Source organism: Protopterus annectens, chromosome 2.part1 (assembly GCF_019279795.1).
Source record: "Protopterus annectens isolate FY-2018-M chromosome 2.part1, PAN1.0, whole genome shotgun sequence".
Lineage (NCBI taxonomy): Eukaryota > Metazoa > Chordata > Ceratodontiformes > Protopteridae > Protopterus > Protopterus annectens.
Window position 1 is genome coordinate 78,460,944 of NC_056729.1, and position 17,444 is coordinate 78,478,387.

Consider the following 17,444-nt stretch of genomic DNA (forward strand, 5'->3'; position numbering starts at 1 on the left):
GTATTGACATACATATACATAACATGCCTCCTCACTCCTAAACCCTAACCATCAAAGGCAGCTACCTGTATACATGCCTGATTTGAAACTGAAAAATAAAGATTACAGTAATGTGTTTTACTCTGTTGCTCCTAGACAGTGCACTGCCCCTACACAAGCTATAGCAACCTTCTGTCTACACCTCTGAGGTCTGTGAGAAAAGTAAAAAAAAAACAATGACCAAACTGTCCTCAGCCCAAACAAAAGCTGTAGTGACTTCATTTGCACACCTCTATGGTTTGACTGTAATGAAAGTTAAAGTAGCCACCCCCCATAACTTACAACAGCTTTCTGTACACACATATTTATTTATTTTATTTATTTTACATTTGTTAACCAGGTTAGTCCACTGAGTTTTAGCTTGTTTTCAGTGGAGACCCGAGGAGAAAAGCTCCGCAGTCAGTATTACCATTTTACATAGTCAGCAAGAAAATTGCAGTGGCAGCTAAAACAATTAGAGAAATAACATTTTACAGTAAAATTTTACAGAAAACAGTTGGGGACAAAAGTTAGAGATCAAACTGCAAAAAACATTTACAACAAATCATACAGAAAAGCAGTAAAGTACAATGTCAGAATTTTTACAACAAAACCTTGTGTACAATATCAGTGTAGGGAAAACAGTGTTCATTATTTCTAAGTAGTTATATACAGTATAAGTACAGATGGAGTAGTAAAGTAATGTAGAGGTTAAACAATGAGACAGAGGTATATGGATATTACGACAGACAGTGGAAGAGAAAGGATGGATGAGCGGCAAGCTAGGGTTAGATAGTTTCAGGGAGGATGACTACAATGGCAGTGACATTTATTTATTAGATATTCCCAAGTGGCTAGTTTGAAATGTTTTGTTTGGTTAAGGGACCTAGTTTCTAGGGGTAGTTGGTTACAAGTTGTAGCAGGGCTATAGTTATAAAGTAAACACCCTGATTTGGTTTTGGGTTTATAGATCTGTAGGAAGTCTTGGTCTGAGCTACGTAATGTCCTGGTTGGGGAATATTTAGTTATAATTGATTGAAGGCTAGGGCAGAAAGATGGTAGATAGAGGATGGAGTGGATAATTAACAGTTGCTGTAGTCGCAGCAAATGAGGGAATTCAAGCCACTGCAACTGTTATAGGCAATGGTGTGATTTGTAGGTTTGGTTTGCAGCAAATCTGGCAACTTTATTATATGTAGTTTCAAGTCTGGTTATGAGTGTGGTGTTAAGATTTGTGTATAATTGAGAGCTGCAAAGGAGGGTGGGAAGAAGAAATGCATGGGAGAGAGTTATTCTGGCTGAGTTGGTTAAATGTCTTTGTTTCGGTAAAGGAGTCCAAGTTTCTGGTGAGTCTTTTTGATAGTGGTGGTGATTTGGAGATCAAATTTAAGCTGATCATCTATTATGACTCCTAACAGTTTAGTGCTAGGGTCAGAGGTAGTGACAGTGTTATTGCTAGATAGGATGGAAAATGTTTTGAGATTGATGAGGTTTTTTGGGAGGAAGAGTAAGAGCTTAGTTTTCTTAGGGTTGAGAATTAATTTGTTGTCACAAAGCCATGACTCTATGGTGTTGAATGATACTTGGTTAGTAGAGTGGAGGTCAGATGGATTGTCAGCAATAGTGATGACTGTAGAATCATCAGCATATTGTACAAGTGTGGAGTTGGGACAAGAAGTGTAAAGTAGGTTGGTGAAAATATTGAAGAGCAGTGGCCCCAGTATGGATCCTTGGGGGACACCAATTAGGATGCTTGGGGGGGGGGGAGCAGAGTGCCATTTAACAGCTTGTTGGTGGTTAGAGCGATAGCTGGAGAACCAGGATATGGTGGGAGGAGAGAATCTTAGGTGAGAGAGTTTGTCTAGGAGGAGGGCAGATTTTAGAATGCAGTTGAGAGCAGAGGGCATTATCAGCTTTATTCTAACAAGGTCAGCCGTGTTGAGGTTAAAGAGCATAATCAGAAAATGAGTACATTTTTTTTTTCATTTTTTCCTCAACCAGCAATAGATTTTATGGGGACGTCACAGAGTCAAGGATGATTAAGGGAGCCCCATTTATCAATTTATACAGTTTAGGGAGTGGGGGCCACCAGACGCCTTGAAGATTGAAGTGTCTGAATGTTCTGTGATACATTTTATGCATTACTTTTGAAATACAATTACTTGTTAGCTACATTTTTCACTGATACCCAGAAGAATAATGTATGTGTCCTGGCATTATTGGTTATATGCAGAGATAAAAAATCAGTGATATTTTTTACAAACACACACAAAAGCCATAGTAATATTAGTTTTGTAATTATTTCATCAAGAAGTAATACATTGTGCAACATTGGTACTGCCACACCAGATCATTTAAGAGTGAACCTGCAAGCTACCCTAAAAATTATAGACCAATAACTTGCCTTCTGACGACGTATAAACTATATACAGAAATTGACGCTGACAGAGTTTACAGTCATTTAGAGGAAAACTCAATTATGGTAATAAAAGAAAGTCATATGGAACAAAGAATCATTTGCTGTTAAATAAAGTTACAGTGGAGAACTGTAAGAAGGGGAAGAATCTTAAGTATGGCATGGATTGACTACAGAAAAGCATTTGATAGCACACTCATGGATAAAAGAGTGCTTAAAAATGTATAAGATACACCCTACTCTGATTTGACTATATTACAGTAACCATGAAACAATGGCACACCACTTTGCAATTAAGCCATGATAAAGGGCAGATTATTATCCAAGGGATAAAAATTAAAAGGGGGATATTCCAGGATGACTGTCTGTCACCATTGCTATTCTGCCGTGCTATTAAGCAATTAAGTTGTTTACTTAACAGCTTAGGCCATGGCTACAATTTGGCTCCTAGAAAACAACAAAGTCTATTGACTTCTCATCTTCTCTTTATCATCATCATCATCTTCTTTCAGCTGTTCCCGTTAGGGGTCACCACAGCGGATCATCTGTTTCCATTTCTTCCTATCCTCTGCATCTTGCTCTGTCACACCCAACCACCTGCTTGTCCTCTTTCACCACATCCATAATTTTATTTTTTTTATTTTATTTTATTTTACATTTGTTGACCGGGATAGTCCGACTGGATGCATGTCCATTTTCAGCGGAGGCCCGGGGAGAAAAGCTCCAAGGGTAAGCAGATACAGCATTACATAATACCAGCATTACATATTACAAACAGACTATTTACAGAGATTACATAAGTAAGCAAGTTAAACAAGTTCCACAGGTGACAGTTAATCCTGAGCACAAGTCAGGATTAAATTAAATTACACAGTAAATTGGTTAACAGATTTATACACATTCTAGAGAGAGTTAGCCAGGCTTGATACATTGACATAGCCAGTTAAGTGACAAATGTTGTTTGAGTCTAGTTTTAAATTGAACTAAGGTGGAAAGTAAGGTAATATCAGCTGGAAGAGAGTTCCAGGATCTACTTACAGAGTTTGCAAAGAGAGAATCACTGGCTGTGTTATTAATTTTGCTAGTCTGAATTGGTAGTTTGTTAGAGGATCGAAGCTGTCTATCTTAGGCCTTCCTCTTTTCCTGTTACCTGGTAGCTTCATCCTTAGCATCTTTTTCCCAATATACTCATCATCCCTCCTCGGAACATGTCCAAACCAATATAATCTTGCCTCTCTGGCTTTGTCTCCAAACCGGGCTGACCCTCTAATATACTTATTCCTAATCCTGTCCACCCTCGTCATACCCAGTGCAAATCTTAACATCTTTAAGTCTGCCACATCCAGCTCTAACTCCTGCCTTTTTCTCAATGCCATTATCTCCAACCCGTATAACATAGCTGGTCTCACTACCCTCTTGTAGACCTTCCCTTTCACTCTTACTGGTACTCGTCTCTTTATCGATGATTTAAAACTGTATAGCTCATCAGATGAGGAACTGAAAGCATAGCTTCAAGTTGTTAAAAATTTTTCAGATGATATTTGTGATGACCATGCCCTGGCCCAGTAATCAAGGAGCCTCAATCCTCACCACTAACACCAGGGAGGTCGTCTCCTAGAAAAGAAAAGGATAACTAATACACACAGTAAAGTACAATTTCCCTTAAGTGCACACAGAGATCACAGTCAAGTCTGGGTCTGGCTGCTCCCTTGCTCACCAGATCCCCAATAAGACTCCCCCCTTGCACAGCTATAGGGTCCAGGTCTCAGCCTAACTGGGTAAGCTAGAACCTCCAGTACCCTCTCTGTCTAACCAGTGCTTTGTGTCCCTTCCAAGTAGCTGACACAACACACACACACACTTTGAGGTAAGTATTTATACAACTTCACAGACTCTCCTGGGAAAGGCAGACACAGATTCTCCAGCTGTGCCCCTTTACCCAGACTATAGGGTAGTAATTCCTGCCACCACCCAGTTAATATCAGCTACTAAAAGGCCCTTAAAAGAGTGTCCAGGTATTACTGTGCAATATTATTATCCAATGGTAGTATGACTAACAGTCAAGGCTTACTTTAGAGTGGCCTATTACAATAACCTCTATAAATATGCAATGTATTCTAGAGCTTATCTCTACACAAAGCAGCCACAGGTAGAAGGTTTTAAAAATATTTAATAATAAATTAAAACATGACAAAATTACTACACCACAGAGATATCTAAGAGTTCAGAGATCACACAGAAACTTAAAATAATACAGTAGGACAGGTCTGATTTCAAAGAAAAATACCTAATTAATCTTTACTAGCTTTAGCTATTCCTACAAGAAATCACAGTGCTAAAAACTTACATGTGAGCATAAGCAGAGTGCTGGATATCAAGATCAAAATGCTCTCAGTCTCTTGTGAGAGACGGTTTATAAAACATCACTAACAAACATGTCTCTGGATCTTCCCCAGATTACATCATTTTTGACACTTAGGTTTTCCCAGTATTCATATTGCATCATCTTGACACCTGCTCTGAGTTCCCAGGCTAATAGAAACTCCATTTACATTATTTAGCAAGCTAACACCTGCACAGGAGAATACAATAAAAGGCATTTCACATATACACTCTAGCAGAAACCAAAGCAATAAAGCACCTTCCACATGTACACTCTAACAATTATTCTTTAAGTTAAGACAATAGGAAGAATGTGTTCAGCTAGCCGCTCTGGCACCATTTTTTAGATAATTGTACTTTCAAAGACATTTGAAATGCTTGGCTTGGTTTTCCTCACAGCAGATGGCAGTGTTGCAACCATCTTGAAGTTCACATTTTACAGTGTTTTCTTTCATTTAAAAACACAAGCCTGTATTTTACATTTATTTATACAAATGATAGAATTATATATCAAATTATATTTGCCTAGGCTGGCAGCCTTCGCCCATCTGTCCCCAATCGTCACAATATTAGAATGTAATTTGGTCTTGATAAATGTGCAAAAGCAACCTTTATAAAAGGAAAACTGCAGCACCAGGAAAACATGAGTTAGGGACAAGAATGTGATATGAAAGAACTTGAGCAAGGGGAAGTGTATAAATACTTGGGAATTGATGAAGGATCAGCAATAAAACATGAACAAATGCGAATAAAACTCAGTAAGGAATACTTTAGAAGACTTAAATTAATCCTGGGAATAGCAGTGACATCTAGGAACAAGATCCAAGCTATAAATCAATTTGCGCTCCCTGTCCTAACGTACAGTTTTGGAATGATTGACTGGCCCCAAAAAGTGCTGGATAGATTAGATATTAAAACAAGAAGGATGCTTCATGCTCACCAAACGATTTATAAAAATCAGTGTATACCAAGATTATATATTCCCTCTTCTGGAGGGAGGGAAGGGCCTCCTCGAAATTGATTGCATGTATAGATCTGCAGTCTTGGGACTCCACATGTGTCTCTACTGACCTCACAAGATCTAAATGTAGTGAAAGTTTTGAAACATGAGAATAAATCTAAGATGATTTCTTTGCTTAATTTAGCAGAAGCATATCGATGTCAAGTAGGAATGGAAATCAAACCAGAAGTAGATAAAAACCAGGCAGCAACTGAATGTGCCAAAAAACAAAAGAAAGAATTTAAGGTGAAGGACCAGATGAGAAGGCAAGAAATGTGGAAAAAACATAGTTGCAAGTATAGAAAACTTCTGAAAGAACCTCATGTTGATCAGGAACGAATGCAGGAATGGTTAAGGAGAGGTGAATTCAAACCAAGAAATTAAAGGTTAATATTGACAGCCCAAGATAGTGGGCTACATACTCGCTGCTTTACAAAGTCTATTGAACATGTGAGAGAAACAGACAAATGTAGGTTTTTTAAAACCAAATTGGAAACCGTGACGAACCTTGCTGCTGGTTGAGACACACTAAAGGCAGAAGGGCTGTATACTGAAAGGCATAATAATGTGGCGAGACTGTTCCACTGGGGATTGTGCACACATTATGGTATTGAAGTGACTGGAAATATGAGCCACAAAGCATCATAGAAAATGAAGTTTATATCACCTGGGATCATCCATTACAAACAGTTCAAAAGATAGATGCTAGAAAACTGGATATAGTGGTCCAAGAAAAGAAGACAAAAGTAGCATTGATCATTGAAATCGCCACACCCAGTGGCTATAGTGTCTTGCGTACAGAGAGACACAAGTCATAAAATACCAGGATCTGCAGGCAGAAACGAGAGCAATGTGGAAGAAAGGTACCCCGACAGTTCCAATAGTAGTATGAGCAACAGGTCTTATAAAAAAGAATTTACAATCGTATTTAGATATGCTACCAATCCATGTAACTCCATATGAACTGCAGAAGGAGTCATTACTGGGCACATTGTGGGTGCTGCGAATAGCACTACTGGCTGACATTAAAGACTGAAACAATACTAATTTCATGAACTTTAATCGTACTTTGACTTAAGAATGGGGTCCATTCCTGTCATGGTACTAGAAACCCAAAAAACTTGGAGAAATTAAAAGGATCAGTGACTGTGTAGCAGTCATCAAACAGCAGCAGGGGTAAATCTCTTTTATTTACCTCTGTGAGGAGTAATACATACCTGCAACTTGTCTCTGATTTCACAGACCTTCCCTGATTTTACTCATAATTTTGCCCTGTCCTTCATAAAAAGTTTGATTTGCTAATAAATCATTCAGAAATACAGGCAGACAGACAATAATTCCAGGCATCAGAGGTTAATACTTCTTATTGTCCAAAAAAAATGCATATTGATACTAAGGGTGTTATTTTGTTAACTTTTTTAAGTGACTTATTAATATTTAAAACGTGCTCCTGATTTTGAGCCTTTATTCTGTCATTATTTTTGGTATTGTGCTGAATTCTTCTGCAAAGCAGTTGAGAGTTATAGAATCTGGTGTTCTTCCAGTATTTATAAAACTCCCTGAAAAAAAACATCCCTGAAGATTGTTAGCATCAGCTGTTCTTAAAATACAAGGCTTGCAGTAAAATCAGTCACTCCAACCTGTTGATCTTTCTACTGCTTACCTTGTCCATGTTCATTATCAGCTTTATCCTAACAGGGTCATACCACAGCTCTGTCCAGGTTAAAGAGCATAATCAGGAAATTAATACATCTTCCTCATTTTTCCTAACTATAAGCTTCTTTTGTGGGGCCCCACACAGTCAAGGATGATTACGGGGCCCCCTTGCAGCCACAGGTATTGCAGGTACCTAAAGCTGGCTATGTTGTTGGTTTTAGTGAAGAGAATGTCCACCAAGCAGAGTTTAACTAAGCCAGAAGCAATATGTCAGTGGCAAAATATTTAATGGAAAGCCTGTTCCTTGATAAAACACTGTTACTATAACCAGAGCTATGTTTGAATTTTAAAGGAGATATAAGTAAGAGTTACTACCCACCTGGTTTATAAAGTATAAAAGATTGCTGTACTACCTTTTGGTAGTTTGATAGACATGTTGCAAACTATCAAGATAAGGTAACTTGCAGTGGTTGGGGGATCCCCCCAGCAACCACAGGGTTCACTGGTGCCTTAAGCCAGCTAAGATTGTACATGAGTAATTTCCCATTTGAAGCGGTTACTTATGTGCAGTCTGCGACCTCATCTCCAGTAACTCAGTATGTAATATAATCTCAGCAAAACACTCTCCTTATTGTGCATATTGCTGTATTTTGTTTCATATAGCCATATGTAAATGGTATTCTCAGAGTGCCGATTGTACACTGTAATTGACTGCATCCCTCAGTGTTTTTATCTGATGTAATGTGTATCAGTTTGATTTTGTTGTACATTTGTTGCTGATTGCCATATTGCTCTTCTTGACTGTCACAAGTGTTTTGAAATCTATGTTGCACTTCCCTTGATAGCTAAGGTGAAGCCATAAAAATTTCCATATCTATTCACTAATTCAGAAAACACACAGAAGTACATTGTTGTATAGAAATAGTTGCTAACAATGTGTAGCCTGGCTACTTCTCCTTCATTGTAGTTGTTCACCTTTGACAAGAATCTGATGATTATTAATTTCTCATTAATATGAAAAGTGATACATTCCACCTTGAACGAAATATGGGTACATTGGTGACCTTTCATTGGCCTCAGTGAATATACAGTGCTTGCCTGTATGAGATCCCCTGTCAAAATATCTCAACTGCATAATTTGACTGGGTTGTTCAATAAAGCAGTGTAGTTCCTTAAAATGCCCAGCCTGATGTAAGCAGTGTATTATTACATAATGTGCTGCCTTTGTTAATTAACCTGGTATTGACTATTACTACCTTATTTTGTTGTGTATACACAGTAAATTAAATCATGTCATATTATTTGTTTATATAGTCTTTGGTCTGTATTAAAACACTGATGCATTCACATTTTGTGTGGTTTGTCACCATGTGTGAAACTATGTACATGTATAGACATTATAGCACAAAGCATTAACTTGTGACCTGTAAGTAAACTTTATCCTGCAGCCTTAGGTTTGATTCTCTCAATTTCCTTTTGCAAAGTGTTTGATTGTAAGTCAATTAAGATGAAATTGTTGCCTGGCTGTATTTTTGCATACCTGGTTAGCAACAGTAAAGAAATAAAATAGTACTTGCTTGGGTTGTGTCTGAAAGGTCCAAGGAGACCCGCTTACGTATCAGGTGAATGCAGTAAAAAATAAATAAAAATTAATAAAATACTGGACAGAGAGAGAAGCAGTTAACGCTGTTTGTACAATTAGACTTGTGAAAGACTGTCAAGCTTGAATGACTCGGAGATAAGGAAGTAAACTTGTTTGTTAGGTTAGAAACTTTTGTTTCAACAAAAGATTTATGATGCAGTACTGATAAGGGAGAGGAACAAATGTGACCTGGCATCCGAAGAGTTGCATATGCCTAACCAGATCCTTTCTTCATTTTCACATAATAGCCACGGTGGTGCAGCGGTTAGCGTTGCCACCTCACAGCAAGAGGTTCTCCAGTTCGATCCTTAGCTGGGGTGCCTTCTGTGCGGAGTCTGCATGTCCTCCCTGTGGTCGCGTGGGTTTCCTCCGACATCCCAAAAGACATGCTGTAGGTGGATTGGACACTCTAAATTGGCCCTAGGTGTGAGTGTGTGCGTGTGTCTTCTGTGGAAGGTTGGGTGCTGGGTTGGCAACTTGACACTGTAAAACTCCACTGCCAATCATGAGCGGATAGGTGATACGCTGTGGTGACCCCTAACCGGGAAAAGCCAAAAGAAGAAGAAGATAGGGTGACAATTTAAATTTGTCTCTCTGCAAATGGTGTACAACTCAGTAAAAGCTAAAGCAGACATTACAGACAACTTGTGAAAATTCAGCAAAAGGAAACTGTAAAAATCTATAAAACAATAACAAAATCAGTGTGCTAAGAACTAAAATATGTTTCCCCCAGCTCAGTGATTTTATTTTTATTATTGTTTTGCTGCATCTTTCTTTTTTCTTTTCTACTGGATTACTGATTTTGTCTGATGGAGAATGAGATGCAGACAACTTGTAGAAAACGCTAGGTTAACAAAGTCGTTTCACGTTTAGCAACTATTTCAGTGCAACAACAAGTAAGGTTGTAGACTAGTTTATAAAGAAATGATAAGAGATTGCATACTGGTTAAATGAGCAAATGTTGGTTTCAGTGGAAGAAAATGTCAGTGTGTTGTGAATGAAATGAAACAACATTTGATTTCCTGGTACAGAGCAGCATGTGCATTTTAAATGATAGTCTGTATAGACTTATAGCCTACGACTGTCAACAGAAAGTTTAGCAATAAAACCATTCTTCAGAGACATACTGTGAAAACTCTTATAGCATAATCTGTATTGCCATTGTTGGCCTGTCTTGAAGGAATTATGTTCCTTGAAATGATCTGAAGAAGGGCAGAATTTGACCGTGTGGCATCTGTGTACTACCACCACCTAGAAGACACACAGAAGGATTTTTTTCCCATTTATGTATATGGGGTTGGGGTGTCTCTTCAGCAGCGACAATCATCTGAAGCCAAGGTTTACACTGCCAGGTGGCTAGCCCTGCCACAGTAGTTTATTCATACCACTTACTCGCACACACAGTCACCTATGGCTAATTTAGAGTGTCCAGTCCACCTACTGCATGTCTTTGGAATGTGGGAGGATACCAGAGCACCAGAGGAAACCCATGTGACCACAGGGACAACATGCAGACTCCACACAGAAGGCGCCCCAGCCGAGAATCAAACTGGAGAACCTCTTGCTGTAAGGTGACAATGCTAACCACTGCACTATAGAATCATTGTATATAAATATGGAATCTACCATGTGTATCAGTACTGTTTCTCTTCCATTCTGTAACAAAGGCAGGGGAAGAAAAGTTCCACCACGTTGTTCCCAGTTTTTAGTAGCATCTGATGAGATCAGCAAGACTGAGGACTGCCTATGTAAGACTGTGGGCAGTACCTGACAGGAAGAAAATCCACATTTCTCCCATGTTTAACTTGGTATTGCAGGCGGAGATAAATTTTAATGCCAAAATACATAAAAGGCTATGCTAAACAAGGTAGGTGGTGTCCCTTCCTTTGATTCAAAGTCAAGGAAATTAAAGTTCTATAATATTACGCTACACTGTTTAAGAGGCACAACAACTGCATGCTGGGGTAGATTTTGTTGCATAAATTAATGAACATTTACAATAGTAATTTCCAGACACTGAAAGTTTCTTTCTGTCAGTCAGAGTAAGGTTTATTTGTATCTGCTTGGCATAAAGGAGATGTAAAGAGCATTCTACACAAAGGAGCTGTATTCTTTTATGGCACAGCTTAAACAGTTTAAAGTCCTTCAATAAAGACACAATTCTTTAGATTTTTAAAGGTTCTCGTAAGCTCAGAATTGTGAACATCCATGTGTATTTTTTAAAAATCTACAGAAGATACAGATTGATTCATGTACTTAGGATAGGAAAACATACTGTCCCATTTTTACATTGCTTGAAATGGAGACATCTTGGCTCTGCAAAAACGCAGCAGTCTTCTTTTAGGAGTCCTAGTTACTCATTATTTGCATTAAGTAATACAAATGAGTAATTAAAGAACTTCATAAATGTTAATGAAGAGCTACAAACCTTTTTTTTTCTTGTTTTGACATTTGTTTCTTTAGTAGAATTCAATACATTTTTTCTTTTAGCATTTTTTTCTTGGATACTAAAGTATAGTCCTATAATAAAATGTTTACATATGTTTTCATCCCATTTTCCTGTTTGCCACATCTAGGAATGATTGTCAGCATATCAGACTCTCAAGTTGCTTTAAATAGCCATAGAAAATGTACAGGAAATGTCTGAGAAAGGCCTCTCATGTTGTCTCGACTGCCCTTGAGTCTTTTTTCCTAATCATGATATGTGTATAGTGTGTATCCCTTATCTTTTTCTCGTACTGCGATTGTTTCTGAAACTTTAAGGAATATAATTTCACAGTCGATGTAATTTCGCTTTCTTTTCAGTGGTCCCCGATGCATGGCCCGTTTTGACTTTGAAGGAGAACAGCAGGATGAGCTTAGTTTCTCTGAAGGCGATGTCATACAGTTGAAGGAGTACATCGGTGACGAGTGGGCTAAAGGTGAACTTAAAGGTCAAGTGGGCATGTTCCCTATAAATTTTGTAGAAGTTATTGAAGATCTGCCACCCACAGGTCCACCAGTGTCCCAGAGTAAGACACTGAGTTCAGGTAGGCATAACCTTGGTATTTTTTTTTTTTTTACATTTGAAACATAACTGTGTCTTGTTTTTAGAAGATTCATTTAAACCATTTTTACTATTTCTTGTTTTTAAGAAGATCCACTTAAAACAACTCGGGTGTTTGACTTAATAAAGTGCATAAAATATTGCACTTATAGCCGGTATACCATTTTATAACTTAAAATAAGCAAAACTGTCCAGATGTAATCTGATAACTTATTCTAAGACCGACTTTTCCATGAAAGTAGATTCTAGGTGTTTCAGTAGCCCTAACAGGTGACACATTTAGGAATGTATTTGGGGAGCTGAATCATATAAGGCTATATTGGTCAGTTTTTAGCAGTGTGTCTTATTTGACTGGTATAACCCTGGGGAAGGACTTGAAAGTGCATCATGAATCTCTGCTCGGTAAGCAACTCATTCCCAGTCATAACAAATCTTAAAAAATAGATGAATACATAATTAAATAACAGACATCCTCACCTCACTGGAGGAGGTCACATTTTTCATGTTTGTAGTTTTTCACATTAAGCACAGTGCCACCTTAACCTAAGTAACTGATCTGTCTAGGCAGAACAAAATACTCTCCAATAGGGTGTTTTGCAGTATAGTGGAACTTGAAATAAATTTTTTGAGAGGTCACTTTGCGTCTGCTATATATTGATAACCACCCCCCTTCCTGGCCCCCCATCACTGGGTCAATAGTCAGTTGAGAGGAGCCATCACATGAACAACCATCAGGGAGGGGGTGGTTTGTGTTTTAATTTTGCAGCCTTAATGTCCTTTGGGGCATTTGGTGTAGTGAGGGAGAGGGGATGTGCAAGTGGGCTGTCTACAAAGGACATCCCCTTACTTAATTTCCTCAAGAAGTATTCCCTTCAAACAGCCCTTCTACCTGAAAATAGAAGGTGGATCCTCTGGTCTGCACCAGAAAAATCACTTTTATTCTGCATGCCACCATCACCACCTCTAGGAGAGGCAAGTGGACCATGTCCCTTCATCCCTTCCTCTCCCTGACGGCTATTCTATTGCCAGAGACTGTAATCAAACCCCAGTCATCTGAGTTGCAGTTAGGGCTCTATCCCTCTGCAATGAAACTTAAAACAGATGGCAGCATTAGTGATCTGAAGCACAATGCTAGCTTGTCAGCAGTGTTAATCAAGAAAAAAATTATTGTAGAGATTGTTATACAAAATGCTAAGGAATAATCAGTTTGTGATTTATCTTTTTATTTTTGTATTGCTTTTTAAACAGACTACTCCATGAAAGGGCATTTAAATGTAAGGTTTGGTGCAGAAATAAAGCCATCTGCCTTTTCCTGCTGTAATTTATTCATTTTGTCTTAATTTTTCTTGATTACCTAGCATACATTTTGTGGCCACCACCCCATATACTGACTTTGTACGTTTCTGTATTCTAGTCCTCCACTTTACAGGTCTTTTGCAAACAGTTGTTCTACCCTGACCCAGTTTCAGCCACTGACTCACCACAATACAAACTGTGATAAAGTGAAGTCCCAGATCTGTGTGAAGGATTTTTATTCATTTTATGCCCTGCAGTAGTGGTGGGTGCACAGTTGGGCTGAAGCAGCTTTAGTCTTCCTGCAATAGCATGACTTTTACCCTTATACTTAGCTTGCTGTGTTCATGCCTCAGAAGGTTTCTGTCTTTGGAAAAGAGTTTATTGGGTTGTCTTATCAGGTATGCAACCCAGTCACATTCTTGCACTGTCTTGGGTATTAATAAATCTGCATGCAGTCTTCATATAATTTGCATTCTGTTAATAAGGACAGGCTCATCAGAACCATTCCTGTCCTTTTCGTCTTGATTAAAAGGTAATAAGTGGTGCAGTCCCCATCCAGTGACATTGCAAGAAACATCAAACGCAGATAGAGCCACCTCTCCAGAAAAGAGACAGTGTTCATGTGTGCCACTAGTGACCTGAATTTGGGGACTGACCTAGTGTAATAGAAGAATGACGTAGAACAGACAGGATGAAGTGGTCATCTTTCAATTCTCTTGTGTTGGCGGGGGTGTGGAGCTTACTGCTACCTGCAATCTCAGGTGGAGACAGGAGATACTATGGATATTGTAGGAGTGGCCTTTCCTGCTGCTCCGTCTATGACTCCCCATTTGCATTCCTGATCCTTGGCTCTAGGATTGAGTAGCCGTAAGGCATTGGCCCCAGAGGCATTGAGAGGCCCACTTGGTGTGAAGTTGTGTCTGGAATCGCCCAGTAAAGGGCTTTGCAGGTTCTTTGGTAGGACACATGGGTGGTGGAAAGAAAGCAATAGTTTAGTACAGTTAAGTGGTGTGTGTGTATGTGTGTGTGTGTGTGTATAGGACAGAAACAGGTAGTTATATTTTAAGCACAATATAGCGATTACTAGTCATGCTCTGCATTCTTTTTGTAATATTGAGAACCCCATTACTTTTATGATGTATTCCCATTTCTGTTAATTGATAAGCAGCTATTTTGATGATAATCCCTCTTTTTGGACACACCAAACAAAGCTCAAAGAGTTTACTTGTCGTGTGAAAAAATGACCATAACAGAAACAAAAAAGGTATTCCTCACTTCTTCCTGCTGTATTTTAGATTTAAATGAATAGTTTGTTGCTCTTAGTTTGTCACAACTATGAGTTTAGAGTTTTTAGGTAGTTTTTAAAAAAATATAGAAATTACAAGAAATATTCACTTTCCCTCTCCTTAGGGATAAAAGAAGCAGAATTATTATTATCCACCTTTTTCCCAGGACACCTTGAGATAGGACCTCTCTCCTGAGAGAAAGTTTGTCTTCATGTTCTCCTTGTCTAGGTGTGCATTTGAGTTTAGAGTGTCATTTTCTAAGTGTTCTAACTAATTCTTTCTCAGCTAAAGAAGAGGTCTTAGGCCCATGTGCTGTCGTCATTCAGACAGTAGGCTAGCAATAAACATTATATAACTTTGCTGTATAATATTTTAATTTGGTTAGTGAAAAAACCTTTCAAGATTGCCTTTGTCTAGCTCTTATTAGAATCCTGCATAGTTGTTAGCTCATATTATTAGTGGTTCTTTTGATGATTTCTTGTCAAGATCATCTACAAGGGCTTCATGTGCAGATACACTTATCGCCACTAAAGTTTAGTCTCAGAGTTGCCAGATTTTCAGAGGCATTGATGGTTGTTTGCCCCTTTGGGGAAACTCGGCCTGAGACTGTACCGTATCTTAGAGTCCTCTTGTCAGTTGCAGAATATCTTCTCTACTGAATCAGAGGGCAAGAAGATGACGTTATTTGACTGAGGTGTCTGAATATATGCAGGTTATGTGAAGACAAAAGTTTCCAAACTTCACATCAGTGTGACCAGCCCTTCAAAACAGTTCTGCAACAAGAACTTAGCCTTTTTTCTTAAACAGAAATGCTCTGCACCCCCTTTATTGTTGTTCTAACTCTAGGTAACAGCACTGCATAGGAAGAATGAGACCCTTTCATTTGATGAGCTAGCGACATCATTCTTATTATTGAATAATCGTTTCACAGTGACATCACTGCTGGGGTATCCTTACTCCTTGCCATTTTCAATGGATTCCTTGTCCTCGATGGAGAATTCCTTGGATTTTCCTTCTAATGATCAATTTTTGCTTACTTGTTAATGTCAGTTGAGGAGGTGATGAATTGTGTAGATGTTACTCAAGACAATTTGCATCTCCCTCCAAGAAGAAAGACTACATGATTTGTTTAGTCTGCCTTCCATTTGCTCTTCTTTAGTTGCCTTTGGAGGTCTGGATACCTGTAAATGCATGACGCAAAGCTTCATAATGCCAGCCTTAAAAATACAATATGTAAACCCTGTCTTCCATGTAAGTATCTAGAAACTCTTACATTCTTCCATGTTTCCCTGTTCCCTAGATCATTGCACAGTGGTAATTATCTCCCATGTAACATTAACATTTGATTAGTTACTTTAGTAATCCTTCTCCCTAGTCTACTTTCAGCTACATTCACATCACAAGTCATCATACTTTTTTACAAGTGCTTATCATTAAATGCTTTGTGAATTAGTATCAGCGTTCATATTCCTGAAATTCAGAAGTTACAGGCCAAGTTGCTTTGGCAGTCGTCATTGAGTCAGTTCCCTTAAACCCTGACTTTGTCTACTAAATGTCTTTTGTATTCATTGTTATTTGTACACCATTTTCTTTCAGTAGGGTTCACAAAGCAGCCTCCTGTACCACAGCCTGTCACCTGTAGTTACCAGGGCGGCACAGTAGTACAGAGGTTAGCTTTGTCACCTCACAGCAAGAGGTTCTCTGGTTTGATTCTCGGCTGGGGTGACTTCTGTGCAGAATCTGCATGTCCTCCCTGCGTTTGTGTGGGTTTCTTCCAGGTGCTGTGTTTTCTCCCACATTCCAGAGATGTGCATCTAGAAGATTTCTCTCCAGGCCTCTGCTGAAAATGGTCTCTGTCCCAGTCAGACTTTTCCCTGTAAACAAATGTTTAAATAAATAAATAAATATTTCCCCTCCTGCCTTAGCCCTTTCTGAGGTAGGTAGTGGGATTTTTGCTTCCCTGCTTAACCAAACCTCAGAAATGATAATTTCTGCATCTATATCAGATGATGGTCTCAAGGCATCAGCAGTCGATATCATTCAGATTCACATTCCTGCATTTTCACAAGAATATTTCTCCTGTTGGAATATCTCAACAGCTGTTATCAAAAAAACATTAACAAAGGCCCCTAGCATTGTAGACTTTACTGAGGATATTAGCAAACAACATTGAAGAATAATGTTTTCTACCCGACAGGGGCAGATATTGAAGGACTGAATGCCCATTCCAATGGCACCTGCCATTGTACCCGCATATGGTTCTTAAAAGAAATTTACAGAAGAGTATGTGACTACATGGCATAGAGTCAACCCCCTTTCTGCATATTCGGCCGTCTACTTCGGGGGTGGCCACACCAGTGAAAGGGGCTTTTCTTCAATTTCTGAGACATCAGACTCAGGTTTAGATGATTATGAGGATTGATTGATGACGATGAGTTTGGTCTGACCTGAGGTATGGCACTCTTACAATTGGTATATTATGAGTTCAAGGGGTGTGGAGTTTAAAGGAGAAAAGATAATGTTTGGTGGTCATTCTTCTCCTGTGTTTTCTGTCTTTTTTCAGAATTTTGAGATTAAGCATTGTGAGCCCCAGCATTTCAGTAGGAAATCAGTTGGAGCACATGACTGTAGGATCTTACAAACTAGGCAAATTTCTCCTTACTGCTGATATATTGAATAAGGTTACCTGTTCCAGGAAAGAA

General features: G+C 38.7%; 1 protein-coding gene across 4 annotated transcripts in view; it reads left to right on the forward strand.

Annotated features, from left to right (window-relative positions):
• Positions 1 to 17,444, forward strand: part of SH3D19 (SH3 domain containing 19) — a 2,322,497-nt gene that overhangs the window by 2,127,774 nt on the left and 177,279 nt on the right. For all 4 annotated transcript variants that reach the window (XM_044062032.1, XM_044062033.1, XM_044062034.1 and 1 more), the window contains one exon: positions 11,920 to 12,143. In XM_044062032.1, the coding sequence (XP_043917967.1) occupies positions 11,920 to 12,143 (224 nt within the window). The remainder of the gene's footprint in view (positions 1 to 11,919; positions 12,144 to 17,444) is intronic.